Raw genomic sequence first — 10,972 nt, 5'->3', positions numbered from 1 at the left:
TTATAAAAATAAAGTCCCAGTAGGGACAGGAAACCTTCTGGGGTTTTCTCCATTTGTGTGGAGACTGAATTGCATAGTGGCGTCTGCAGCACCACATGCACTGCCCCCCCCCACGTGGATAAAGAGGCAGCCTAGGGAGGGTTGACTCAGCAGCACGAGCCGCATGTACCTGTCTCCTTATAAGGAAATGAAGTGACCCCACCTGCTGGTGCGTGGTCAGCAACTGCCCAGGATAATTGTAATCACCTGGTTGGCTGGTTCATACCTGCCCGGGAAATCAGGAGCACCTGGTTGGCTAAACTCCGAGCCATGACCTTAGAAGGTCATGCAGCAAATAGCAACCAATGGGGCTTAGCCTCTGCTGACCATGGGAAACTATAAAAGTTCAAACCCAGGTAGCAGAAGGCAGAGAGGAATTGAATCTACCCGGCACCCCGTGTATCTCTTGGTCGTGTCGGCTCGGCGGGCTGACGCATCTTCCCCAGTCCGCTTCACTGTGAACTGATCACTCACAGTGGCTCTCTCCCGTCTGCAATATCTAAAGCAAACGGCAACTGAATTTGGCCAGCATAGTATACCTGTATATAATGTTTGTGAGTATGGATTAACTGTTTTCTGTTGTGTTTGTCTTGTAACTTCTTTGGGGAACTCCAAAACCGGGCACCCTAGTGTCACATGCTGGCAGCCATGCGTTGATCCAGGAGAGATCACAAAATGCTAAAGTCTTGGGTGGCACATTTTGTCCTTTCGTGCACGGAGTTCTCCTGCCCTTTGCTATCACTGTTTGCTCTGTAATTGCTTGCTGTGAAACTGTTTATTATAGAAATAGAACTGTTTTATTATAAGGATAGGATTGTTTATTGTAAAATAAAGGGTTTATTGATTAAGCAAACCCCCAGAATCATCACTGTCTCGCTTAACCCCCGTATCTCAAACCGAACCTATCAGAGAGTTTTTCTCTCCGTTTCCACACATTTGCTCCCATGCTGGTGGAGAACATTATTTGAAGGACATTACTGCCCGGGAAGGAGTGGGACTTTAAAGAAATCTGGCTGGAGGGGTGATCCTGAATTCAGGAGAGTTGGGGAAATCCACAAGCATCGCTCTGGAGAGGCTAGGCTTCCATCATTCGCCGTTTTTAGCTTGAAACATCTGCCAACCATCTGGTGGGGCACAAGTACCAGGAGTGAGGTTCTGATTTTGAATTTGATTGTTCACTCATAGAAGCTGCATATCCCATGAAAGCTTTCTTTTGTTATTTGATTTAGAGACCAATGTTTTAATAACAAAATCTTTCTTTCAATAACTAGCTTGGGCTACTTTGAGGCTAGATTTAAGGGACTTTGAGCCTCCCCCCTCAGTTTTCTCCTCTGCAGACTCAACAACCCTAGTTCTCTCAGCCTCTTCTCATAAGTGATGTGCTCCAGCCCCCTAATCACATTTGTTCCCCTTGGCTGGACTATCTCCAGTTTGTCCACATCCTTCCTGTACTGGGAAATGCCAAACTGGACTCAGTATTCCAAATCTGGCCTCACCAGTACCCAACTGAGGGGAAAAATCACTTCTCTCGATCTGCTGGCAATGCTCCTACTAATGAAGCCCCATATGCTATTAGCCTTGTTGTCAATAAGGGAACATTGTTGACTCATATCCAGTTTTTTCTCCACTGTAACCCCCAGGTTCTTTTCTGCAGAACTGCTACCTAGCCCGTCGGTCCCCAGTCTGTAGCTGTGCATGGCATTCTTCCATCCTAAGAGCATGACTCTGCACCTGTCCTTGTTGAACTCAAAAGATTTCTTTTGACCCAATCCTCCCATTTGTCTGGGTCACTCTGTATCCTATCCCTACCCTCCCTCATATCTACCACTCCCCCCAGCTTAGTGTCATCTGCAAACTTCCTGAGGGTACAATCCACCCCATCCTCCAGATCATTATTGAAGATGTTGAACAAAACTATTCACTTCTGAGGACACTTCATCCAACTCAAAGGTGTTTGCTACAAATCAAATTCAGCAAAATAAATCAAAGGGGAGAGGGACATTTAAGTTTAGCCTGGCACTCACCCTACTGACTGCATAGCTCTGTCAGGATGTTCAATGCTGTAGTTGCACACTGATAACAGAGCGCTCTTTCTGACATGCCACGTCTGCTCCGCCTCTCCCGTAAACATCCGTGCTGCTGGTCGGGCATGCCAGGAATAACAGTTCTACTCAGGGGCTGCACAGTGCCAGCCGCACGACCCTCCTAGAGACAAACAACAAACAGAGCCAGCGTTGCTTTCCCTCGCAGCATGGGATCCACAGCTACTCCTCACAGTCCCTGTCATCATCTCCTGCTCTCGATGGCAGAGAATTTACATGGGAGAGTAACCCCAGCAATGCACTGAATGTGGGAAAAGCTTAGGTAGGAAATCACACCTTTAATGGCCGTCAGGGAATGCACATGGTGAGAGTCCGTCAAATTCTATTCTCCACTGTTTGTTCTCCCCTGGCAGATGGAACTGTTGATCAAGAGAGACTTCTGGCAGAGACTGACAAGGGTGACAATAGTTCTGAGCTGGGATATTGTTGCTGGCATCTCTGTTTGGAAGTGTAGAATGGCTTTTCCATAAATGCTATTATTATTTCTCTGTGATGATACTGAAGTTGCATTTAGAATAGCAGCGATACTTCTTCATAGCCTCACCTAAGTCTCAGTTATGGCCCATCCCCACTTTGCTCTCTTTTACTTATTAACACAGGCATGTTGTATTTTTCCCTTCCTGCTTACACTTTAATTCCAATCTGTAATGATCTTTCTATGGGCTTCAGAGTTCTTTTAAAGTTGTATTGAGCTCTCTAAATATTAAAAGCCTATGATCTGATTTGACCATTTACCCCACCATCCTCCAATAGCATTTGGAAGTGGACATTAAAGGAGACACACGCTTTGATATTTTTTTCCATGGTGGAGGTAGTTGAAAACGTATTATCCATCTGCTCCTTTGGACTCATCCTGGGTATCGTTGTCTTAGCGATTCTCTTTCTTGGCTTTTCTCCTCTATGTTTAATGTCTTGCTGCTTTATATTTTGGCTCATGGCCTCCATGTGACTCCTCCTGGGGTTCAGGGTGACCCTGCCCTAGATTTAGTATCGTGAGGGTTTTAACCCCTTCACTCTTCTCCCGTATGCCGTATTGCAGACGTCGATGAATGAAGACGAGCCTAACCAGGAAACCACTTCTATCTCTTTTCCAAGGTCCCTTAAGGTAGGCAGTGATTTCATTCAGCGCCTTTCTCTTTGAAGTTGTAGTTGCAAAACCTTGAAAGCTTTGTGCCTTCCTAAACTCACTGTCGTGTTCTCTGGCTCTTCTCAAAATCTGCCTACTTTGCTCAAAGTGGTGTAATGCTACTCTCACGTCTCTTTATATGGGGTGGGGGAATATAATGCTCTGAGCTCTACCAATAAGCATTTCTGAGTCATCTCACATCTTTAGGAAGGTACAGTAGGCATGCTTTAGAAATGGAATGGGTTCATCTTTGTCTCCACCTTAAAGGAGAGCCCTAAACCTTATGTTAATTCTTCTTTCTTGACTTTCTTTCTCTTTTCTACCTTCTCTGCAAGTTCATTTTTTCTTTCAATCAGTTTAATTTTACTCTGTAAGAGTGTTCTGAGTTCCATGCACTGCCTCATGCCTTTTTCTCAGATTTGTCAAAATTTGTCAAAATTTGTCAAGATTAAGATTTGTCAAGATTAAGATTAAGATTTTTGGCTGAAGGGCTGGATTAACCTTTTGCGTGCCTGGTGGCAAACATATTTGTGATCCCCAACGTGGAACTATTGTAAAAGACAAGAGATCGAATAGAAGTTGTCCTTGACACAGCACACAGTTGTACAAGATTTATTTACAAGTTTAAGTTGCCGATGGCTGTTGGTGCCACTAAAGTACCAGCAATAGTAGCCCTGTGGCAAATAGAATACACATAAACATACATAAAATAAATAAACAGAGCAGTAGCCATGTGCAGTGGTTTGGTTTTTATCTAGAATGATGAAAATGTCTTCACATTTTTCGGCGTGACTTTGCTGCAGCAAATGTTTCGATTAAAGTGGAGACGTCTACAGAGTGTGCCAGCTGTGGCTGAATGGATAACAGTAAGACTAAGTCTTTCTTGAATCATTGTAGTACCTAAAGCACTTTTTGTCCTTTTTAAATGTGAAAAAGACCATTCACCATGGCAGTGTGAGACTGGGAGTGCTAGGTTAATGCACGGGGCAGTAACAACAGTTGGAAAGACTGTTTCCAAATTATGCATGTTCATTATTTTCAGCATTTGCAATGATGTAGGCAGAGCTTGCGATAACGATTTGGAGGCAAGCTGCTTTACAAGTGAGAACCTCTGTACCTATTATACAAACATCTCTTCACAGAGATCAGTGGACTAGAATTCAGTTAAACTTCTGGGAGACTCTAACAGCAGTAATGTCAAGGTCACCTGTTAAAAATGATAAATATTCATTTTATTTCTGGATATTCCTGAAATCTCCTGTTGAGATGGAGGAGAAGTGAGTTATCTGTGGCGCAGAATGAGTCAACTTTGAACTTCACTTTAGCAGTCAGAACAACAGCAGGTTCTTCACTATCATCAGCCTATCAAGAGTGGCAGGACCATGGACACAGCAGTGCGGGCATGCTGAGCCTAGGGGATTGAGCCCAGAAACTATCCAGACCAGGTGAGGGTACCCTGATGGGCCCTGCTGCTCTGGTTGCAGACTGAGGTCAGGGAAGGCTTCTGAAAGGAGAGACTAACTGAGAGAACCGAGATGGGCCCCTGTTGGGTTGTCGATGAAGGAAGTGCCTCCAAGAAGGAAGTCTTAGTGCTACGGCCCCATAGCAGGACCGTGAAAAGAACTGGAGTTCATGTACCCCAGAAGGGTGACAGTGTGTGTGTCCCTTTCAGAGGTCTGAGATACCAATGATCCGCAAAGAGAACCATTGGCCGGGGGCCCTGTGCGAGGTGGGTGCCACCTGTTGTAAGACCTCAGAAAGGCTAGGGGCCAGTAGGGATACAGAAAGGATGTAGAGGGAAGGCAGCCTTCAACTCCTGGAGCACAAGGTGAGCACACGAGATGTGGCAGATCTGCGGGTTGGGTGAGTGCCATGGTATCTAGCCAGTCCATCAGGTGTAGTACAAGAGGTCTCAGAATCTGGTGATGTCTGCCACGATCAACTCCCACCAAGTCTCAGTTATTCCAATCACATCATAGTTTCTTGTCTGTGCCAGGACTTCCAATTCCTCCTGCTTGTTTCCCAGGCTTCATGTACAGCACCTAAGATAACTATCCGATTGCCCTACTTTCTGAGCATGAATCAGAAATGGAAATGCCACAGTTTCTAAGAAAGCACTGCACGGGACTAGCCTTCCAGTACCCCATGTGGCTGGGGACTCCCACTGTTTCCCCCTGGTGGCGGGAGAATCCGGTTCTCTTCTTTATCCTCTCCGCCCGGGTGTGCAGAGCCCTTCCGCATGAGCCCCAGCCACCCGGGGCTGACACCTGGAGCTCTTAAAAATAGAAACCCACAGAGATTGCACCTTTCTTTACACTCTCCCACGCCTCTCACAGTTTGGGAACCGCTGCTCTAAACAGATCTGAATGAAAGCACCTGCCCAGGAGAAGCACAAGAAATGTCGGTTGGAATGATTGGCCAGTTTTCAGCTCCTTCATACAGCTCCTCGTCACTTGCAGTGCAGCGTTCAGCGTATTTGATTGAATGATGGTGAGTTGATCAGCAGCTCCCTGTAAGTGATGAAAGTGATTGGAAAGCTGTGCATTTATTCTGTCGAGACGCCTGTAAAACATGTTCATGTAGGAAGAAATCTACCTTGTGACAGGCCACGCTTGGGGTCCGTTGGCAGGGGAGTGCCGCCTAGTAGCCAAGGCTTTGGCTGTGATGTGCAGGGGGGCTGTTGGCGAGGGACCCCAGGTCCACTCCTGCTATTGTGGGGAACTTTCCTGGCTCACACACCGCCCCTTGGGGAGCTGGCTGGCGACAGGATCTGAGTCCCCGCTCCCACTCCCTGTACCCAGAGGCCTGCCAGACCTTGAGGGCTCCCCTCCCACTCTCCTGTGTGGCGAGGTCCCTGTAACACCAACAAGGCTGGGCCCAGGATCCCTGAGGGGCTCGACCCCCCAAACTTTTCATGCTTACTCAGTACAGGGGCTGGGGGTCCCTTTCTCATCACTGGCCACGTCCCTGACCTGCTGATCACTACATTAAGTTCAAACCTGATACAACTTGTGAAACAGCAGCTGTAAGAAAAATAAGGAAAAAAAGGAGAAGGTTAAAGGAAATAAGGAGCCCTTCCCTGTGGGCACTGGGACCCCCTAATCGGTCATCTCTGCTCCTCTGCCTCCATCCCAGCTTTACCTTCTGGGCTGCTTCTCTGGCCCCTGTGGTTCTGGCTGCTGATGCTCTGCCCCCAGCTTCACTCGGGCAGCTGCTCTCTCCTTAGCTCTGCCCTACACACAGTTCCCAGATTTCTACTGTGTCCATGGCTCAAAGTCCCTTAAAAACTATCCCCAGAGTAGCCCATGTTAGTTATTGAAATGAAGCTTTTGTTATGAACACATTGGTCTCTTCATCAAATAACAAAGGAAAGCTTCCATGAGATAAGCAGCTTTTTTATTTAATCCAAACTGTGCTACAAACCCCTGCAGAAGTTATTCCATATTAGCCACAAAGCTTTGAATGGACAGTTAAATTCAGAATCAGAACCTGAATCCTGGTACCTGTGCCCCGCCGGAGGCTTGGCAGATGTTTCACACTAGAAAGATGAATGGCGGCAGCCTGGCCATTACAGAGTGCCCCTTGTGGATTTTCCCAACTCTCCTGAATTCAGGACCTGCCCCATGCAGCCAGATTTCTTTAAAGTCCCACTCCTTCCTGGGCAGTAATGTCCTTCTAATAATGTCCTCCACCAGCATGGGAGCAAATGGAGAAAACCCCAGAAGATTTCCTGATCCTTCTGGACTTCCCTTTGATGAGAACTCGGGGAGACGGATTTGCAGAGGCTGTTGGCATCACCCTGCAAGGAATAAGTTGGCTGTTGTAAGCCAGGGTGACACCATGATGCTTGTGGACAGGTTATGGTGTTAGGGCAATGTGCCATAACAGCACAATGTTAAGGTACCCAAGATTATATGGCAGGTGATGACAGACCCGTTCACTGGTCTAGGTGCTGCCCAAATGTCACAGACTGTGCCACTCTGCAACATGTAACCAGGGTGCTATCTGGGAAACACTGAATCCCTTTGAAGACAGGGGGCATGTGGGAAACTCTTCACAGACAACAGGTAACAGAAAAGGGAACTGAGCCTGAGGTTGCATCTTTGTTTATTTTCTGTGTAACTCATCTATGTTTGCTTTTCCTCACTATTTCATCTTTGCACCTGTGATATTTGATTAAATAAACTTTTTGTTTATTTTGACCCCAGTCTGTGTGCAATGTGTGTCCCAAAATGAACTGATAATTGAGGGCAGCTTTCATGCCTTCGGGGGGGGGGGGGGGGAGGATTAACCAGAGGGTAAAATTCAAGTGTCTGCTAGTTAAGAACTCAGAGAGACTGATTTGGGGAGACTCAGTACTGCAAAGGATTGCTGGGGCCTGGTGGATGGCAGAGAGGGACAAAAGAGTCAAAGACGGAGGAGAGTGAGGAATAGTGGGAATCAACAACCAAACTGATGGAAAACAGGGCTGAGAGCATATCAGAAGTCACCACTGCTGGTGGTGTGGATGTCATGGAAAGGCCGAGTAAAAGGATGTGAGGGGGTGGAGGAGAAGAGTGACACTGAAAGAGATCAGGTGATGGTCTGAGAGAACAGTGCTTGGTGATGGAGTGATAAGACATTAGGTGTGAGAAACTTCTCAAATTGTGAACAGCCACAGGGCTGAGCTCAGCCAAATTGGAACAGAGCACACTTGAGTAACAAGGAGAAAAGCTTTCCCCCTCTTGTGACTCATGTTTAAAGTCACTGGCCCCAAGCGATCACCTTCTGCAGGTGTATTTTCCCACTTTGTCACGAAGCTCTTTGGTTTTCACGCCATAAATGATGGGGTTGAGCATGGGAGGGACAAGGACATGCACGTTGGCCAAGAGGATGTGAACGTGGGCAGCGATTCCCTGACCGAACCTGTGTGTCAGGGCAGTGAAGAGGTAGGGAGTATAAGACATCATCATCACACAGATGTGGGCTGTGCAGGTGTTGAGCGCTTTCCGGTGGGCTTTCTTGGAGGAGATCCTGAGGACGTCCCTAATGATCAGCCCATAAGACAGGCCAATTAGTGTCAGGTCTAACCCGATGATCACTAATACCATCACGGGCCCATATGTCCGGTTGATTCTGGTGTCCCCACACGAGATCTTCACCACAGCGAGGTGCTCGCAGTACGTGTGGGGTATAACGCGGTTGGTGCAGAATGGCAGTCTCCATAGTAGTAGGGGCACTGGCAGAACCAAGAGAACAGCTCGTATCAAACCCACTAGCCCTAGCTTAGCGATTCGTGTGTTGGTGAGGATGGTGGCGTATCTCAGAGGGTCACATATGGCGATGTAGCGATCGAAGGCCATCGTCACGAGGATGGCTGATTGCATAGCAGCAACCGCGTGAAGGAAGAACATCTGGGTGAGGCAGCCATCCACAGTGATGCCTTTGGAACGGAACCAAAATATGCACAGTGCCTTTGGCACGATGCAGGTCGATATGCCGATGTCTGTGAGTGCCAGCATGCAGAGCAGTAGGAACATGGGCTTGTGCAGGGTCTGCTCTTTGCTCACAACAAACAGAACCATGAAATTTCCCAACAGGCTGATGATGTAGAACGTAGAGAAAGGGATGGAAATCCAGATGTGGGCAGCTTCCAGCCCAGGGATGCCGTTAAGGATGAAAGTTGACGAATCGGAGGGGGTAAGGTTGAAAGTTGCCATGAGATGGTTGAAGCACTGATCAGGCTCAGTAATATTCAGGCTGCCTGTGAAGGGAGACAAGCAGAGGGAGGAGGGTTACACACTTGATAAAAAGTAGCTCGGTAAATATTTTATAGTTAGTAAGAATCTAGACAAGGGGTGAGAAATGCGGTGCCAACATTTGCAGAAGGCATCAAATTTTTTAGGGTGAGCAGCAGGGTGGAAGACGATGTTCAATGTCAATAAAGATGAAAATTTGGGCACTGTTACCTTATAAGGGAGAGAAATAAGAGGAGATTTAAGAAAATTCTATAAAATACAGATTGGCAGAGAGTATAGCAAAGATGTGTTCTCCCTGTCTCATAACACAAGGTCAAGAGGACATTCGATTAAACTGAAACATGGCAACTTCAAAACTGATTAAAAAACAATGCTTTCTTCCCTCAGTGCATAATTAGACAGATAAACTCATTGCCACAAGCTGAAATTGAGGCCAGGAGCTAAGCAAGAATCGGAAAGGTATAGGACATTCTCATGAATAGTAAGAATCTTCAGTTACAATAGTTATAGCTAAATAAACATATGTGAAAGCCTTTACGCCTGCCCCAGGGCAGAAGCCGTTCTGTACCTGTTAGGCATTAAGGTGATACCATTATGAACGTTAGGTTATCCCCCCAATACCTTCTTTGGCAGACCCTGGGGTTATTGTTGTCAGAGAGAGGACACTGGACTGGACAGACCATAGGTCTGAACCTCGATACAATTCCTCTGCTGGAAAGGAACCATGTTTTCCCCATGGAAACAGACACTATCATGCCAGGCTGGGACTTTGTGTTCTCTAACTTCCCTTTTTTCTTTTGGTGAGACACTATCCTGAAGGGGTCCAGCTTTCTCTGAGACATAACAAGTACAGTGGTTTCATTATTCTGCCTTATTAACTGACAATGGAAAGGAGAGACATCCGTCAGCAACCAAGCTGCTTACCCGTCTCATGCTTAAATACTGATAACGTTTGCAGATGCAACAAAAATTGGGAGATTGTAAGTAATGAAGAGGACAGGTCACTGATTCAGAGCGATCTGGATTGGTTGGTAAACTGGGTCAAGGCAAACAGAACAAAGAAGGTAGGCGATGCTAACACAATGGGGGACTCTATCGTGGGAAGCAGTGACTCTGAACAACATTTGGGGGGGTGAAAGGGTAATTAGCTAAACACGAGGTCCCTGTGTGAGCCTCTGGCCAAAAAGAGCTAATTTTATCCCGGGATGATAAACATGATAGAGTAGAGGGAGAGAAGTTATTTTACCGCTTTCTTTGGCACAGGCGGAACAGAGATAGTTAAGGGGTGACTTCATCACAGCCTACAAACACCCACATAGGGAACAAATATTGAATTTCAGCAGTGCTGCCTTCCTGCCAGTGTCCCAGCACTCTCTGCCCCCACAACACTGAGTGCCACCCGCTGTCCATGTGCACCCCCCTCTGCATTCCCAGAACCCCCAGCGCTGCCAGACAGTGAGCCCTCTCACACAGGACAAACACCAGGTGCCAGACACACCACACAGTGACAGCTCGTACAAATATCTACACAGCCTGCGTTAAACTCTGGGTCTGGCTGCACCGGGGAAAGGGGGGATGGAGGAGGAGCAGGTTCCCCAGCCTGTCCAGGGGTGAAGGGAACCCCAGCAGCAGCTCAGCGTGTCCAGGGAAGAGGAGAGAGACAGACCCAAGGGGAGGGGAGAGAGGACTTGGAGACTAAAAGCAGCCAGTGCGAGTAACTCTTCCTCAAAACAACACAAAGCTTGAGCGAATTCCCGCCAGTTAGAAACCCAGACACAACTTCCTGATGTTGCTTTTCCATGCTGGCAATAGCTGAAGTTTCCAGGAGGATGTTTTGGGATTGGTCATAGGAGGAGGGATGGACTGGATGGAGGAAGGTGTCAGAGAAAATCTACTACAGTGTGCACACATTACATGACAGTCTGAGACACACCCAGCCTGGGGAGATTGCAGGAGGGCTAGTTACA

The 10,972-nt window shown here is 47.2% G+C and overlaps 1 protein-coding gene across 1 annotated transcript; it reads right to left on the bottom strand.

Annotated features, from left to right (window-relative positions):
* Nucleotides 1–8,027: 8,027 nt before the first annotated feature.
* LOC137160008 (olfactory receptor 52P1-like) lies at nt 8,028–9,002 on the bottom strand. The gene has a single exon (XM_067558471.1). It carries the CDS (start codon nt 8,964–8,966, stop codon nt 8,028–8,030), a length of 939 nt encoding a protein of 312 aa, XP_067414572.1. The 5' UTR covers nt 8,967–9,002.
* Nucleotides 9,003–10,972: the final 1,970 nt, after the last annotated feature.

This window comes from Emydura macquarii, unplaced genomic scaffold (genome assembly GCF_026122565.2).
Source record: "Emydura macquarii macquarii isolate MOO-44397 ecotype Brisbane River unplaced genomic scaffold, CSIRO-AGI_Emac_v2 contig_2077, whole genome shotgun sequence".
Taxonomy (NCBI): Eukaryota; Metazoa; Chordata; order Testudines; family Chelidae; genus Emydura; species Emydura macquarii.
This window is presented reverse-complemented; position numbering and strand designations above follow the sequence as displayed.